The following is a 17,197-nucleotide window of genomic DNA, read 5'->3' as shown; positions in this document are numbered from 1 at the left end:
ACAAAAAACCTGCAGATGCTGGATGCTGGAGTACAAAATAGACAGTCAGAAGGCTGGAAGAATGCAGCAAGCCAGGCAGCATCAGTGGGTGGAGAAGTCAACGTTTCAGAAGTAACCCTTCCTCAGAGTCCTGAAGAAGGTTTATACCCGAAACATTGACTCCTCCACCTCCTAATGCTTCCTGGTTTCTTGTATTCTTCCAGCCTCCTGCCTGCCTCTTCTGGGTATGTGATAACATGTATGTGTGAGTGTCTGGAAGTTTGTGTTTGTGAGTTTATGTGTGTGAGTCTTTGTGTGGGTCTTGTCTTTGTTTGTGACGGAGTGAACATATATTGGGGTGTGGATATCAGAGTGTGTGCTTGTGCTAATGCGTGTCTCTGGGAATCGAAGGCAGTCGAGTTGACAACTACCAAGAATACCACAGATTTGCTTCGACTGTTAAGCAGTGTCGTAGACTCATACAGCAGGGAAACAGACCTTTCAGTCCAACCAGTCCATGTCGACCATAATCCCAAACTAAACTAGTCCCACCTGCCTGCGCTTGGCCATATCCCTCTAAACCTTTCCTATTTATGTACTTATCTAAATGTCTTTAAAACTTTGTAACTGTACCTGCATCCACCACTTCCTTTGGAAGTTCATTCCACACACGAAACACCCTCAGCATAAAAAGATTTCCCCCTCGTGTCTCTTTTAAAGCTGTCTCCTGTCATCTTAAAAATATGTCCCTGGCCTTGAAATCTCCCACCCTAGACACCTGCCATTCACCTTATCTATGCCCCTCGTGATTTTATAAATCTCTACAAGGTCACCTCCTCAACCTCCCACGCTCCAGTGAAAAAAGCCAATTAGTCCTGACTCCTCTGATATTATCTCTGCTGAATGTTAACTTCTCAGGATACTTAGGATCTTTTTTGCCCCCGGATATTGCTTCCATTCTGTGTTTCAGACTGTGTCATAACTGGATCCAAGCTCCTTCCGGAGAATCTGCATAAGGAGGCCATTTGGCCCATTGTGCGTGTGGTGGCTGTGTCCCACACTGAGCCCATTCTTCCTGCTAGTGCCCCCATAGACCTGTCAATGATTCCCCTTTAACCTGATACGGGTTAAGGTTGATGCTGCATTTGGGGCAGCACACTCTAGAGCACAGCTCACCGAAAACAAAACAAATCTCCCTAGAGACCCTCCTGGCTCTTCTTTTCGTTAATATTTCTCATCTGGTTGAAGACCCTCCTTTTTGTGGGAATGGATTCTCCTTATTTACTCCATCAACACCCCTTCACAGTTTTGAACTTGCAGTTTTCAGCTCTGTAGAACTTCCTCATGGTGATCGTTCCCAGTTTCTCTGGCCTCTGTAATCGGATCGTCCCGACTTAAAATCCCACTTCCTCCACTGCTATTTAGCTGAACTTGTGTGGGATCTTTCGATGCACAGTTATGGCTGCCACATTTGCCACAAGGCCCACTGCAGGAACTTGCCAAGATCCCAACAGCACCTTCCAAACCCACTTCCATCGAGAAGGACAAGGGGCAGCAGATCCTTGGGAACACCACCCCCCTGCAAGTTCCCCTCCGAGCCACTCACCGTCCTGACTTGGAAATATCTCGCCGTTCCTTCACTGTCGCTGGGTCAAAATCCTGGAACTTCATCCCACAGAGGATTATGGATGACTGAATCCCCTAGTGTGTGGAAGCTGGCCATTCAGCCTATCGAGTCAATATGAACCCTCCAAAGGGCATCTCACCCAGGCTCACCCCATCATCCTACAGTTCCCATGGCTAACCCACTTAGCCTGCACACCCCTTGAACACTATGGGGCAATTTAGCATGGCCAACCCACCCTAACCTGCACATCCTTGGACTGTGGGAGGAAACCCGAACACCCGGAGAACCCCCTGCAGACACAAGGAGAACATGCAAACTCCACACGTGATGTTGAGGTGCCGGTGTTGGACTGGGGTGAACAAAGTTAAAAATCACACAACACCAGGTTATAGTCCAACAGGTTTATTTGGAAGTACAAGCCTTTCGGAGCACAGCTCCTTCGTCAGGTAGCTAGTGGGGTGGGATAATAGGACAAGAATTTATAGTGAAAGATCATTGTGACAAACTCCACACAGGCAGACTCCCAAGGTAGGAATCGAAGCTGGGTCCCTGATGCTGTGAAACAGCAGAGCTAACCACCCAGCGATGTAGGAGGAAGCGAGGACTGCAGATGCTGGTGATCAGAGTCGAGAGTGTGGTGCTGGAAAAGCACAGCTGGTCAGGCAGCATCCGAGGAGCTTTTGTCCGAAACGTCAACTCTCCTGCTCCTCAGATGCTGCCTGACCGGCTGTGCTTTTCCAGCACCACATTCCTGACATCCAATGATGTCCCTACCTCATGTAGATTGGGATCAAACAGGTATGCCAGCACCCACTTTTGGAAAGGCCAGGACGGGCTATAAATACCAGGTGGTTGGTGATGTCCACGCCCAAGAAATGAATTAAAAACACACTTCAAAGTAATTCGGAGGGAAAGCGAAATCCTTCGGGAATCTTCTGACAGTAGTGGTGAAGTGTTATATGATACATGCCGTTCTTCTGACTAAGTTTGTTGCTGGTTTGTTTTTGTGCGGCTGGACAATGCTGGGCATTGTGCAAACTGTCAACAGGAACAAAATGTTTGAGTGTCTCCTCACCTCCTTATTCTGCCTGAATACCCGTCAATCCAGAGAACTCGCCCCAATCCTCCCAGCCCTTGCCTTTGTTGAATCAAATAGCTACGCTCTGGTTGGCAGGCAGCCTAGTTTCAAGGCTGGAGGCAATGTTCATATTGAAACCTGCTCACATCTTCATGACTCATTGTGTTGGTAACACTAGATAATAGATTGGGTACCACTGTATCAATGTTTGCGAGGCTCCTGACACACAGCGCCATGTGAAACAGGTTAATGCAGATGGGGGTTGCCGCCTTTCTGTCAAGTCTAAAAATACACATCAGCATTACCACTTCTGTGGGTCATATTCCTAGAGATTTCTGATCACCGCCTCCAACCACTCGCTCTGATCCATGCAAGCATTCCATCCAATTATCAGTCAACACACGCACCCTCTGTGTCCTGACCAGGAATGCTAACCATCTCATCAATCAAGCGGAACAGAGTCAGGCCATTCAGCCCCTTCAGCTTACTTTCCCTTCCATTCAATAATGTTGTGCCTGATTCACCAGGGTTAGTCAGACCACCTCTGTGACTTTTTGCCCCCTCGATGACTTTGATGCAAAGCTCTTCAATTTAAATAAATACTTTTTTCTCATGTATTTGTTTCATCTTGGGTTTTTCACAGCAATATCCTGAAGATTAATCTGTAATCCCTGTCGAGTCTCACTTACACACTCACACGTACACACTCTCATATATTCTCACACGCACACGTACACACACACATACATGCACACACACTCTCATATTCTCACACACACACTTACATATTCACACACACAAACACGCACACACACTCTCATATATTCTCTCACACACTTGCATATTCACACACACTCACGCACACACTCACATCCACACACGTACACATATTCTCACATATTCACATACATACACACAAACACACAGATCAGACATAAATTAGCATTCAGACACACTCACATACTAACACTCACATACTAACACTCACATACTAACACTCACATACTAACACTCACATACTAACACTCACATACTCGCACTCACACTCACTCTTATAAATGTTGTAAATGAGGAGCTTTTGGAGCTGGGATACAGTCTTGACCAGATCAAGATTGATGAAGATGATGTGCTGGAAATTTTGGAAAACATTAAGATTGATAAGACCCCAGAGCCAGACCAGATTTATCCTAGGCTGCTCCGGGAAGCGAGAAAGAAGGTTGCTAACCGCTGGCGAGGATATTTGCCTCCTCACTCTCCACGGGAGTCGTTCCGGAGGATTGGAAGGAGGCGAATGTTGTTCCTCTTTTCAAGAAGGGTAATAGGGAAATCCCTGGTAATTACAGACCAGTCAGTCTTACGTCTGTGGTCAGCAAAGTTGTGGAAAGAATTCTGAGGGATAGGATTTATGACTATTTGGCAAAGCACACTGTGATTAAAGGCAGTCAGCATGGCTTTGTGAGGGGCAGGTCATGCCTCACAAATCTTATTGAGTTCTTTGAGGAGGTGTCAAGACAGGTTGACGATGGTAGAGCGGTGGATGTGGATTTCAGCAAGACATTTGATAGGGTTCCCCATGGTAGGCTCATTCATAAAGTCAGGAAGTATGGGATACAGGGAGATTTGGCTATCTAGATTCAGAATTGGCTGGCTGACAGAAGGCAGAGAATGGTTATAGATGGAAAGTATTCTACCTGGAGGACAGTGTTGAGTGGAGTCCCGCAGGGCTCTGTTCTTGGGCCTCTGCTCTTTGTAGCTTTTATAAATGATTTGGATGAGGAGGTTGAGGGATGGGTTAGTAAATTTGCAGATAACATAAAGGCTGAAGATATTGTTGATAGTATAGAGGGCTACTGCAGGCTGCAGCGCTACATAGACAGGATGCAGAGCTGGGCTGAGAAATGGCAGAATGCGTTCAACCTGGATAAATGCAAAATAATACATTTTAGAAGGTCGAACTCGAATGCTGAATATAGGATTAAAGACTGGATTCTTGGCAGAGTGGAGGAACAGAGGGATCTGGGTGTGCAAGTACATAGATCCCTAAACGTTGGATAGGGTTGTTAAGAAAGCATATGGTGGTTTGGCTTTCATTAACAGGGGTATTGAGTTTAAGAGCTACAAGGTTTTGCTGCAGCTCTACAAGTCCCTGGTGAGACCACACTTGGAATATTGTGTCCAGTTCTGGTCGCCCTATTATAGGAGAGATACAGAGGCTTTGGAGAGGGTGCAAAGAAGGTTTACCAGGATACAGACTGGACTGGAGGGCTTGCCTTATGAAGAGAGTCAGAGAGTCATAGAGATGTATAGCATGGAAACAGACCCTTCAGTCCAACCTGTCCATACCGACCAGATATCCCAACCCAATCTAGTCCCGCCTGCCAGCACCCAGCCCATATCCCTCCAAACCCTTCCTATTCATATACCCATCCAAATGCCTCTTAAATGTTGCAATTGTACCAGCCTCCACCACTTCCTCTGGCAGCTCATTCCATACACGTACCACCCTCTGCGTGAAAACGTTGCCCCTTAGGTCTCTTTTATATCTTTCCCCTCTCACCCTAAACCTATGCCCTCTAGTTCTGGACTCCCCGACCCCAGGGCAGGTTCTCTCTCTCGCTCTCTCTCTCTCTCTCCCTCCTGCATTGTCCTCACCATGTGCTTCCTTTGTCTGCTCTTCTCCCTTTTAAACTGCTGTTGTTTTGACTTTTTTTCCCCAAACTTCCAAAACAATGCAACAGCATATAAAACAGTAATTGCTGCTCCTGGAATTCGAGGAAATCACCTCCATACCTAAAATACTTCAAAATAAGGAGCAGCTCTTACAGCCAGAAATTTTTCCCATCCTCCATCTTGGATTACCCAGAATCCTTTGGTTGAATAGGCTTGGGCTTTTCTCTCTGGAGAGAAGGACGAAGAGAGGAGACCTGACCGAGGTGTACAACATAATGAGAGGAATAGGTAGAGTCAATAGCCATAGACTTTTCCCCAGGGCAGGATTGACTGGTACGAGAAGTCATAGTTTGAAGATATTAGGAGGAAGGTATAAAGGGGACATCAGAGGTAGGTTCTTTATGCAGAGAGTTGTGAATGCATGGAATGCGTTGCTAGTTGTGGTGGTGAAAGCAGAGTCATTGGGGACATTTAAGCGACTGCTGGACATGCCCATGAATAGCAGTGAGTTGAGGGGTGCGTAAGTTAAGTTACTATACTTTACATTAGGATTAAGTCTCGGCACAACATCGTGGGCCAAAGGGCCTGTTCTGTGCTGTACTTTTCTATGTTCTATGTTCTATTACAGCACAACTTCCTACCTTTTATACTCCCTCCACCCTGCTCCGTCCAATAAAGACTGACATTCACCATTTGCGTTCCTTTGCTGTGTACTGTAGCTATCTGTTCACGTTCCGTGAATGAGAGTGAGTGTGTGTGATTAAGTGTGCGTGTGAAAGAGTGTGTGAGTGTGTGTGTACATGAATGTGTGCATGAGTGTGCGTGCGTGTACGTGAATGTGTGAGTGTGTGTGTGAGTGCGTATGTGAGTGTGTGTGTGAGAGAGAGAGAGAGACTGTGTACGTGAATGTGAGTGTGTGTGAATGTGAGTGTGTGTGTATGTGAGTGTGTGTATTTGAGTGTATCTGAGCATCCGAGGAGGGTATGTAGGTTAGTTTGATCTTAGATTAGGAAAAAAGGTCAGTACAACATTGAGGGCAGAAGGGCCTGTACTATGCTGTACTGTTCTATGTTCTATGATTGGACGAGGCGTTGCCACGGCAAATGCCCTCAGGAGCGATTCTTCTCCCAGGCTTGTCTCTACCGGTTCAATGCCTGGACACGTCCCATTCTCTTACAGCACATAGCCTACTGTGTGTGTATCTATGTAACTTCGAGAAAGCAGAATAAGCTGCCTTGCAAGCCCAGATATTGCACCGTCCTTGTTTTTTGAATTCACAATAACATGGGGGACAATCCTTGTGCATTTCCTATGACAATGCCTCAACCAATCAGAAGTGGACTTGGCAACCAATCAGCACCCTTTTTCACCTGCTGTATCAATTGTTGCAGCTTTTGAAGCTTGGCATTCTTGCAATCTGTCCTGATGAGTGGAAGACAGAATGCTTCAAAAATTCTTTTTAATAGCAATAAACATGTTCCACACTACCAAGTAATTACTTATATTCCTCTTCATCTTGCTTTAATAATATGGATGCAAAGACTATTTTTTTCAAAAGTGGATAACTGAAATGATTATGCAACATTCCAAATAAATATGCTCTCTTGAGGTATCAATGCAAATAATATGAAAATGTCAATAATTTTGACATGAACTAACATGTTTTTTAAAATAAATGCGCATAAACTTACCAACAAAATGTTTATTATTTTCATTAATTCTTATTAATTCTAAAAAGATTTGTTCTGTAAGAAGAAATGTTTGGGATAGAACTGGTGGATGGTCCGGTGGGTATTTTTTGACTGGCCTTGGCAGTCGGACTGATGCTTCCCCTTGTGGGACAGTTGAGAACAAGAGGTCATGGGTATAGAGTGAGAGGAGGTCGGTTCAAAACAAGAGATGAGGAGAAACTATTTCTCCCAGAGGGTTGGGAATCTGTGGAACCTACTGCCCCAGAGGGCAGTGGAGGCAGAACCAATCAACAGATTCAAGAAAGATATGATTCTGATGGAAAGTGGGTTAAAGGGGTTGTGGGGAGGATACTGGAGAAGAGAGTTGAGACCAGGATAGAATCAGCCATGATCATGTTAAATGGCAGAGTGGGCATGAATTGTCTACCCCCGTTCCCGATTCCTATGTTCCTAAGTGTTTGAGAATCATAGAATCCCTACAGTGTGGAAACAGGCCATTCGGCCCATCGAGTCCATACCGAACCTCCCTCCCCCTCGCCCCGAAGAACATCCTACCCAGACCCACCACCCCCTAACCTATCCCCGTCACCTGACATTACCATGACTAACCAACCTAGCCCACACATTCCTGAACACTATGGGCAATTCAGCACGGCCAATCCACCCTCACCTGCACATCTCTGGATTGTGGGAGGAAACGGAGCACCTGGAAGAAATCCACACAGACACGGGGAGAATGTGCAAACTCCACACAGAAGGTTGCTTGAGGGTGGAATCAAACCCAGGTGGCTGGATCAAGGCTGTGTTGATGAATGGCCATACAGCATTCTGGAACATTCTGTGGCATGCACCAAACAGACTGCGTATAGCAAAAGGAAATGAAAACGACGAATCGCACTGCTTGATGAAAACGGAATTATTCTCCTCAGCTTCACTTCAGGCAGTGAACACTGGGCCATTGGATCATGTTTGGCCTAATCTGCATCATGAAGCATTCAGTTCTTATGGGAGTTCCTGGAGGACTAATGTACCTGACCGCGGGGAGGACTGTGCAATGACAGGAATAAAATTGGTGTGCTGTAACGGTTAAGGATTTCCAACCTTCCTGATTAAGTTAATTAGCACCATATAGCCATAGTCAGAATTGTTCAAGCCACCTACACATGTTGGCTGCTTTCCGAGAGCATCTCGTGTTCTGTAAACTGCTCTTGTTGATTGGATAATGGGTCTTATTTTAGGTTGACTCTTGACTGAATTATTAAACAACAGGGAAATTTGAAAAAAATGAGAACATGGCCAAATTTTTTTTAAAGAAATGGCTCTGGATCAGGAACTGAAAAATGAAAAAATCTGCCAAAACTGAGTTAGTGTGCATGCATGCAAGGGTTGGTGCACACAGTTGGTGTGCGCGGCATGCATTGGTGCACATGCTTTGCTGTGCGCAGAGTTGGCATGCTGGCACATGACGTAAGTCAGTGCTGGTGTGTGTCCATTTGTGTGTGGGCTGATGTGAATGTATTGGGGAGTGTAAACGTTGCAGTACTGAGGCCTGTTTGTGTGCACATGTGCATTGGTGTGTGTGTGTGTGTGTTTATGGGTGTGGGACTGCACACGTGTGTGAGTTGGAGAGAGTGTGTGGGGTGTGTATGTAAATGTCTGTGTGCGTGTCAGTGTGTATACGTGTTTGCGCATGTGTGCATGAAGGTGTGTGCGAGTGTGTATGTGTCTGAGAGTGTGCATGTGTTTGTACATCAGAGAGAGTGTGGGGGTGTATGTAAATGCACGTGTGCATGTGAGTGTGTATGTGTGTTTGCATGTGGGTATGTGTGTGGGTGCGTATGATTGTGTATGTGTCTGAGTGTGTGTGTGTGTGAATGTGAATGTGTGTGTGCCTGTGTTTGTGTGAATGTGTGTGTGAGAGTGTGTGGGGGTGTATGTAAATATGTGTGTGTATGTATGTGTGTGTGGGTGCGTGTGATTGTGAATGTGTGTGTGTGTATGTGCACACATGCGCAGCCTGTGTTCGTGTGTTTGTGTGTGTGAGTTGCAGTATGTACACCATGAGGTCCATGAGTATGCCGTGGAGGTTTGTGGGCATTTGTATACCCATGTGTGAAATACAGACGTTAACACATATTGTGTTGCCTCACCAATGTTGGACAACAGGTCTGCTCATTGTTTCGGGATGACATCCCAGGGATGTAATAATTCTGCCAAAGTGACAGACAGAACATTTTAGGAAATAAAAGTTATTCAGAAACTTTCACCGGGACAACCTGCTTTCACCCTGAATTCATTTCAAAGGTGTTTCGGAAATAGGAGAGAGATGAGCTGGGCAGTCTTTCCAACTGGAAACCCAACTGTCCCCAAGGAAAACACTGTTCCAACAAGGCAGGGAGAAGATTCAGAACCCTGAGAACCCTGATTTCTCGGAAGTGAATACAAGCAATAAACTGATATCATGTGATATCTTTCTTGAGAAAAGCTCCCAGGTATATGAATCAATATATCCAGGTAGCCACAGAACTTAAAAATAAATCAATTTTCCCCAATCCTTCAAAACTCGACTCCTCAAAAAATATATGAAGCCTTCGGGATAGGAGTAGGCCATTCAGCCCTTCAAACCTGTTCTGCCGTTCAATTAGATCATTACTGATCTGTGGTCTAGTTCCTTATCCCTTGAAATAACTGCACAGAGGTTGGTTACAGTTGCACAATGCATGGGCTCTGACCAGCCAGCTCAGAGTCAGTTCCAGGAGTGAGGAGACTCTCTCACACTCCTGTTTTTTTTTTTCACTTTTTTTCTTTTTTTTCTTTTTTCCCTTTTTTTTTTACCCCCACACTACCGCCTAACCGCAGTAGATGCTTATTTTTTCCCCAGCACCCATGTTGCGTATGTGCAGGTGTGAGACACAGTGAGAGACACAAGGTGTACGAATCTTTATTCTTTTCCCTTTTTTTTTAACCCCCACACTACCGCCTAACCGCAGTAGTGCTTATTTTTTCCCCAGCACCGATGTTGTGTGTGTGCAGGTGTGAGACACAGTGAGAGACACAAGGTGTACGAATCTTTATTCAGTTTCCACCCCCAGGAAGAAAGGAAACACCCGAGTGGCCAGTGACAAGCAGTGCCCTTCACATCAAAGGACAGTGCTGTGTGATCAAACAGTGAAGGGGAGGGCAGGGATTAAATCAAAATAGAGTTGGAGGGGGAAATAATGCACTCCACTCCCTGCGGTGCCCACCTCTCCCTGAACAACTCCAGGGTGTTGGTGGACACCACGTGCTCCTTCTCCAAGGACACCCGGGCTCTGAGACTTTCGTTTATCTCTGTCAGCCAGGGCTCCCTGATTGGCCCAGGGCTAAGAACCTCAATCAAGGATCTCATAGTCAATGCGATCTATCTGGCTTTGGTTCCAATCATTACATCTCTTAATAGCTTTTACTTAACAAAAATATATCTATCTCAGATTTAAAATTAATAACTGATCAAACATCAACTGCCGTTTATGGAAGAGTGTTCCAAATATTTCCCACACTTTGTGTGCAGAAGTGCTTCCGGACATCTCTTCTGAAAGGTCTGGCCCTAATTCTCAGGCCATGCCCCCTCAGTCTTAGACTGTCCAACCAGTGGAAATATTTCATCTACCTTGTTAGTATCTTGAAGGTGTCAATCAGATCGCCCCTTAAACTTCTAAATTAGAGAGAAAACAGGCCTAATTTGGATAATCTCTCCTCGTAACCTGACCCCCGAAGTCTAGGCATCATTCTTGAAAACCGAAGTTGTACACCCTCCAAGGACAAGCTTTATGCTCGATGCAGTTGGAAGGATGAGGGGAATCTAATTGAAGCATACAGAAAACTGAATGACCTGGACAGAGTAGATGTTGGGAAGATGTTTCCATTGGGAGGAGAGATTAAGACCTGAGGGCACAGCCTTTAGACTAAAGGGAAGATCTTTTAGAACGGAGATGAGGAGAAACTTCTTCAGCCAGAGAGTGGTAAATCTGTGGAATTCATTGCCACAGAAGGCTGTGGAGGCCAGGTCATTGAATGTATTTAAGACGGGGATAGATAGGGTCTTGAGTATCAAGGGAATCAAGACAGGAGAATGGGGTTGAGAAACGTATCAGCCATGATTGAATGGTGGAGCTGACTCGATGGGCCGAATGGCCCAATTTCTGCTTCAATGCCTCATGGTCCTATGGCCTTCCTAAGGTGTGGTGCAGAGGATCTGCTCACTGTCTTCTGAGTGGGGACCAACGGAAGGCTCGAATTCCTTTGGAAAGAATACCCATGTTTGAAATACCTCTGGATAAACAGAAATTGTTTAAGATAAGACAATGTTGGGTCACATTTTACCCGACAATTGTGAGTAACTTTTTGTTGATGTGTATGTTTCATGTTGCAGGGAGAAGTCTTCAAAGCCCAGTGGCAGGTCCCTATATGGTAAGTTCAAGTACAATCCTCCTACAGGTCATTATTGGAACGGCTTTAAGGCTGTGAAATGCAAAGCATAAGCAGGTCAAGGGCCCATCAAACGTGTGAAGAATAAGGTTATCTACCATCGAGCATTAACGAGCAATTACTGTTTAATCTCCCCGACACGACTGGGAGCACCACTGAGAGAAAAATCAGGAGAAAATGCTCCTTTGTAAAAATTTGCTTCAAATACCTTTGATAATATAATCCAGGCCATTGGCCTTATTTCAAATGTGGATAAATGTGTGGTTATCCACTTTGGTGGCAAGAACAGGAAGGCAGATTACTACCTAAATGGAATCAATTTAGGTAAAGGGGCAGTACAGAGAGATCTGGGTGTTCTTGTACACCAGTCAATGAAGGTAAGCATGCAGGTACAGCAGGTAGTGAAGAAGGTTAATAGCATGCTGGCCTTCATAACAAGAGGGATTGAGTATAGAAGCAAAGAGGTTCTTCTGCAGCTGTACAGGGCCCTGGTGAGACCACACCTGGAGTACTGTGTGCAGTTCTGGTCTCCAAATTTGAGGAAAGACACTCTGGCTATTGAGGGAGTGCAACGTAGGTTCACAAGGTCAATTCCTGGAATGGCGGGATTACGTTACACTGAAAGACTGGAGCGACTGGACTTGTATACCCTTGAGTTTAGAAGACTGAGAGGGGATCTGATTGAGACATATAAGATTATTAAAGGATTGAACACTCTGGTGGCAGGAAACATGCTTCCGCTGATGGGTGAGTGCCGAACCAGAGGACACAGCTTAAAAATACGGGGTAGACCATTTAGGACAGAGATGAGGAGAAACTTCCTCACCCAGAGAGTGGTGGCTGTGTGGAATGCTCTGCCCCAGAGGGCAGTGGAGGCCCAGTTTCTGGATTAATTTAAGAAAGAGTTGGATAGAACTCTCAAGGATAGTGGAATCAAGGGTTATGGAGATAAGGCAGGAACAGGCTACTGATTAAGGATGATCAGCCATGATCATATTGAATGGTGGTGCAGGCTCGAAGGGCAGAATGGCCTACTCCTGCACCTATTATCGATTGTCTATAAACGTAGGGAGGTCTTGCTAAAACTATGCAAGGCACTAGTGAGGTGACAGCTGGAATACTATGAGTAGTTTTGGTCTCCTTATCTAAGGAAAGATATACTGGTGTTGGAGGTAAACCAGAGAAGATTCACTCTGCTGATCCTCGATATGCAGGGATGAGGAGATTGGGCCTACACTAGTTGGATTTTACAAGAATGGAAGGTGACTTTGTTGAAAGATATGAGATTCTTCAGGGAATTGACAGGGTGGATGTGGAGAGGATGTTTCCCCTTGGTGGGAATTTCTAGGACCAGAGTGCCATCATCTCGGAATGTACAGTCACCCATTTCAGATGGAGGCGAGGAGGAATTTCATCACCGAGGGTAGTGCTTCTGAATTGCAGAGTGCTTTAGAGGTGAGCTCAGAAATTCAATAGTCATAGAATCCCCTTAGTGTGGAAGTAGGCCATTCGGTCCATCGACCCTCCAAAGAGCATCTCAGCCAAACCTTGCCCACCACCCTATCTCTGTAACCCTGCATTTCCCATGGTTCATCCAACCAAGCTACACATGCCTGGACACTGTGGCCAAATAAAGTGGGATGGGGGAAGGGCAGGGCATGACAACAAGCTAAAAGAAAAAGAAGAAATGCTCACAATTCCAAGGTGTTCAACTCAATATTACATCCAGAAGGCTGTAAAATGCCTAGTCTGAAGATGAGATGTTGTTCCTCCAGTTCCCTGCCCCCACCCCATCTGCATTTCACAGGTATTGTTACCTCTGGGATACTGTAACCCAATCCACAGCCACCAACACCAACACCAACACCCCTCTCCACAGCACCTTCCCATGTAACCACAAGAGGGCGCAATACCTCCCGCCTCCCCCCCCCCCCCCCCCCCTTCCCAGCTCATCATCCCAGGGCTGAAACAGGTGAAATAGCATATCACCTGGGCTTCCTCCAATCTTGGGGACTGTATTCGCCACACCCAATGTGGCCTACTCGACATTGGAGAAACCAAGTGCAGAGTGGGTCACTGGTTTGTGGAACACCTTTGGTCTGTGCACAAGCAGGACGCTGACCTTCCAGCAGCCGGTCACTTTAACACAGTGTCCTGCTCACATGCCTATCCACGGCACGCTGCAGTGTTCCAGTGAATCCCAGCACAAACTGGAGGAACAACATCTCACCTTCAGACAAGGCATTTTACAGCCTTCTGGATTTAATATTGAGCTCAACACCTTCAAATTAATGAAGGGCTTTTGCCCGAAACACCGATTTTCCTACTCCTTGGATGCTGCCTGACCTGCTGTACTTTTTCAGCACCACACCCTTGACTCTAATCTCCAACAGCTGCTGTCCTCACTTTCGCCTACCTTCAAATTGTGACCCAACTCCTACTTCTTCCCTTTCTTTGAGCATGTTATCATGGCCTTTCCTCCTCCCCAATCCCAGTCCTTTCCAGTCTGGCAGGAGACACAGCATTGCTCTGTCATTCTCACATTTCGATCACTTAATCTGAGCTATTCTCTTTCTCCTTGGATGCTGCCTGACTTGCTGCGCTTTTCCAGCAACACATTTTCAGCTATCAACATCTCTTCTCCACCGGCATCCTACGCCCACTAACCTCAGCCCACACCCCACCCCAAACTATAGCATAAACGCTGTCCCCTCCACACTCCACATCAGCTCTGATGAAGAGTCACCCAGACTCAAAATGTTAGCTTGCTCTCTCTCTGTGAATGTTGGTGTTGGACTGGGGTGGACAATACTAAACCTCACACCACACCAGATTATAGTCCAACAAGTTTAATTGAAATCACAAGCTACTCCAAACCTTGTACTTCTAAATAAATCTGTTGGTCTATAATCTGGTGTGGTGTCATTTTCAACTTGGTCCGTGTATGCCATCTGACCTGCTGTGATCTCCAGCATTTGTTGTTTTCAAAGAAGACAGAGGGGTTTTTAACTCTGCGATTATTGACAGATGCCACGGTCACCATTGCTTCAACTAACGTGATAGTCCAGATTTATTTTATTGAATTAAATGTCCCTCACCACCCGAGCAACTGAGGCAGATTTGAATCCCTGTCTTTAATTCAATGATCCCAAAGCATTATCACGACACCACTGTCTCCGCCTGACTCACACTGAGCTCTCAGCGAAAAGGAGAAAGTGAGGACCGCAGATGCTGGAGGTCAGAGTCGAAGAGTGTGGTACTGGAAAAGCACAGCCGGTCAGGCAGCATCCGAGGAGCGGGAGCGCCGATGTTCCGAGCATATGCTCTTCATCAGGAATGTAGTCCTGTGGATGCTGACGATCTGAAATAAGATCAGAAAGTACTGGAGAAACTCAGCAGAATCTGTAGAGAAAGAGAAAGAGAAAGAGAATTAAAGTTTTGGATCTGATAAGACTGGCCTCGGAACATTACCTCTGTTTCTCTTTTCTCAGACCTGCTGAGTTTCTCCAGCACTTTCTGATTTTATCTCAGACTTGTTTTTTTTCCTTCACTCATTGTGACACAGTGTCAGATGACCTAGTTTCGCTTCCAACACCTTGATTACAAAGTGCTTTTTTCTCTTCCCCCTCAAATCTCCACAGACCCTTTCTAAACCACCGCCAGCTCCCCAGCTCTTTCATCCAATCTACCTTGTCCTTCATCTGTCCGTGAGCTGGCAAATAATAATCTCAGATTTACTGTCACTAGTTATGCCAAAATCTAGGGGCTTTCTGTGGGAGGGAGTGCCGCACATGAAGGAGTGCACTGCCTCACATCTCCTGTGAATTGACCTGGTTTTGATATTGAGGTACTGGGCCCTTTCTCCATCATTTCCTCAGGGGAGACCACTGTCAGAAGGTTCTAGAGCAAACAGACAAACGCCGAAAATTAAAGAGGGGAAAGGGGCTATTTTTTTATTTCATTCATTCACTGGGTGTGAGCAACTCCGGTTAGGCCAGCATTTGTTGTCTCATTGCCCAGAAAGCAGATAAGAATCAACCATATTGGGGTAAGGTCTGCAGTCACATGTAGGCCTGTATCTGTCCTGGGAGTGTTTGATGGGGGCTAGTGTAGGGGGAGCTTTACTCTGTATCTAATCCCATGCTGTCCCTGTCCTGGGAGTGTTTGATGGGAAATAGTGCAGAGGGAGCTTTACTCTGTATCTAACCCCGTGCTGTCCCTGTCCTTGGAGTATTTGTTAGCAATAGTGTAGGGGAAGCTTTACTCTGTATCTAACCCCATACTGTCCCTGTCCTTGGAATGTTTGATGGGGATAGTGTAGAGAGAGCTTTACTCTGTATCTAACCTGTGCTGTCCCTGTCCTTGGAGTGTTTGATGGGGTTAGTGTAGAGGGAGCTTTACTCTGTATCTAACCCCGTGCTATCCCTATCCTGGGTGTGTTTGATGGGGGATAATGTGGAGGGAGCTTTACTCTTTCTCTAAACCCTCCAGGTAGATTTCTTTCCATTAAGGGCATTGGTGAACCAGAGACATTTTTACCACAATCAGCACTTCATCATTAGTGTCTTAATTCCATATTTTTGTTTTATTGAATTTAAATTCCACTGTGGCGGGATTTGAACCCGGCTCCTCAGAATGTTCCCTGGTTCCCTGCAGATTAATTGATGAGCAATAATAACTCCCCTTTGCTGGGTGGCATGTGTAGTTTATCAGCATGTTCCTATGGTTCACTATCCGCTGAGAGAGAGCAACCTTACAGTCAGTGCAAGGTGAAAGAAGCACTGACGGGGTTAATTCCTGACTACAACCTCACCTTCGCTTTTCAATAAAAAAACTTATACGTGCCTGTACTTTGGGAGAAAACAAAACAGGTGTTGAAATCATTCACCTGACATCCGATGACAGAGCTTGCAGGTTCTTGCCTGGAGCAGGAGGAAGCCATTGCGTGTGAGAACAGAACTTGTTACTCTCAGACTAATTAGCAGCAAAGGGTAAGAGACTCTGGAAAAAGCTGACTGACCTTCTTGCCTGGAAGCAGGTAAGGGACGAGAGAAAAATCTCTTGTCAGGTTTTTGTACGTAGTAGGAAGCCATGAAGTTTAATGGCAGTTTCAGTCACACCTGCTCCACAATCCTGGGTGGTGGGAGTAGTTATCTTTCAGCACCCTGGAGCTTTTTGGTGGGGCGAGTGCCAGGACTGTTTCAAACTTGGTCATCGCTGATCTGTATTTGTTTAAGGCCCTCCTGAATGCAGGCTTTCATTAACTCCTTCCTACAAGCAACAGGATCGAGAGAGAGAGAGAGAGAGAGAGAGAGTGGCGAAGCCAGCAGAACTTGTGATTGAGACATACTGGCCAAACTGGTCTTGTATCCATCCAGGTGGAGCCCAGTGCTGGGGGATGAGATTTACCGTCTGGGGGATGAGTGAACTCCTCTGTAGTCATTCTTCCTACTCCATGTGTATTTCAGGGAAAAGGAGAAGGTAGTTCCACCTCACCCCTCCCTCCCCCCCGCACAGACACACACACAGGCACATGCACACACACGCACGCACACGCTCACAGGCACACACACACACACACAGACGCACACGCACGCACACACAGACACACACACAGATACACACACACGCACGCACACACAGACACACACAGATACACACACACGCACGCACACAGACAAACAC

General features: G+C 45.9%; 1 protein-coding gene across 3 annotated transcripts in view; it reads left to right on the top strand.

Moving 5' to 3' along the window:
* Positions 1-17,197, top strand: part of LOC122542187 (epidermal growth factor receptor kinase substrate 8-like protein 1) — a 101,128-nt gene that overhangs the window by 18,913 nt on the left and 65,018 nt on the right. The window contains exon 3 of one of the 3 annotated variants that reach the window (XM_043679636.1): positions 11,457-11,494. In XM_043679636.1, the coding sequence (XP_043535571.1) occupies positions 11,457-11,494 (38 nt within the window). Of the gene's footprint in view, positions 1-11,456; positions 11,495-16,412; positions 16,551-17,197 lie in introns of those variants that run through there. The other 2 variants (XM_043679638.1, XM_043679637.1) reach the window with 2 other exon arrangements.

Source organism: Chiloscyllium plagiosum, chromosome 39 (genome assembly GCF_004010195.1).
Source record: "Chiloscyllium plagiosum isolate BGI_BamShark_2017 chromosome 39, ASM401019v2, whole genome shotgun sequence".
Taxonomy (NCBI): domain Eukaryota; kingdom Metazoa; phylum Chordata; class Chondrichthyes; order Orectolobiformes; family Hemiscylliidae; genus Chiloscyllium; species Chiloscyllium plagiosum.
Note: the sequence above shows the minus strand (reverse complement) of the source record. Positions and strands in the feature narration are given on the sequence as shown.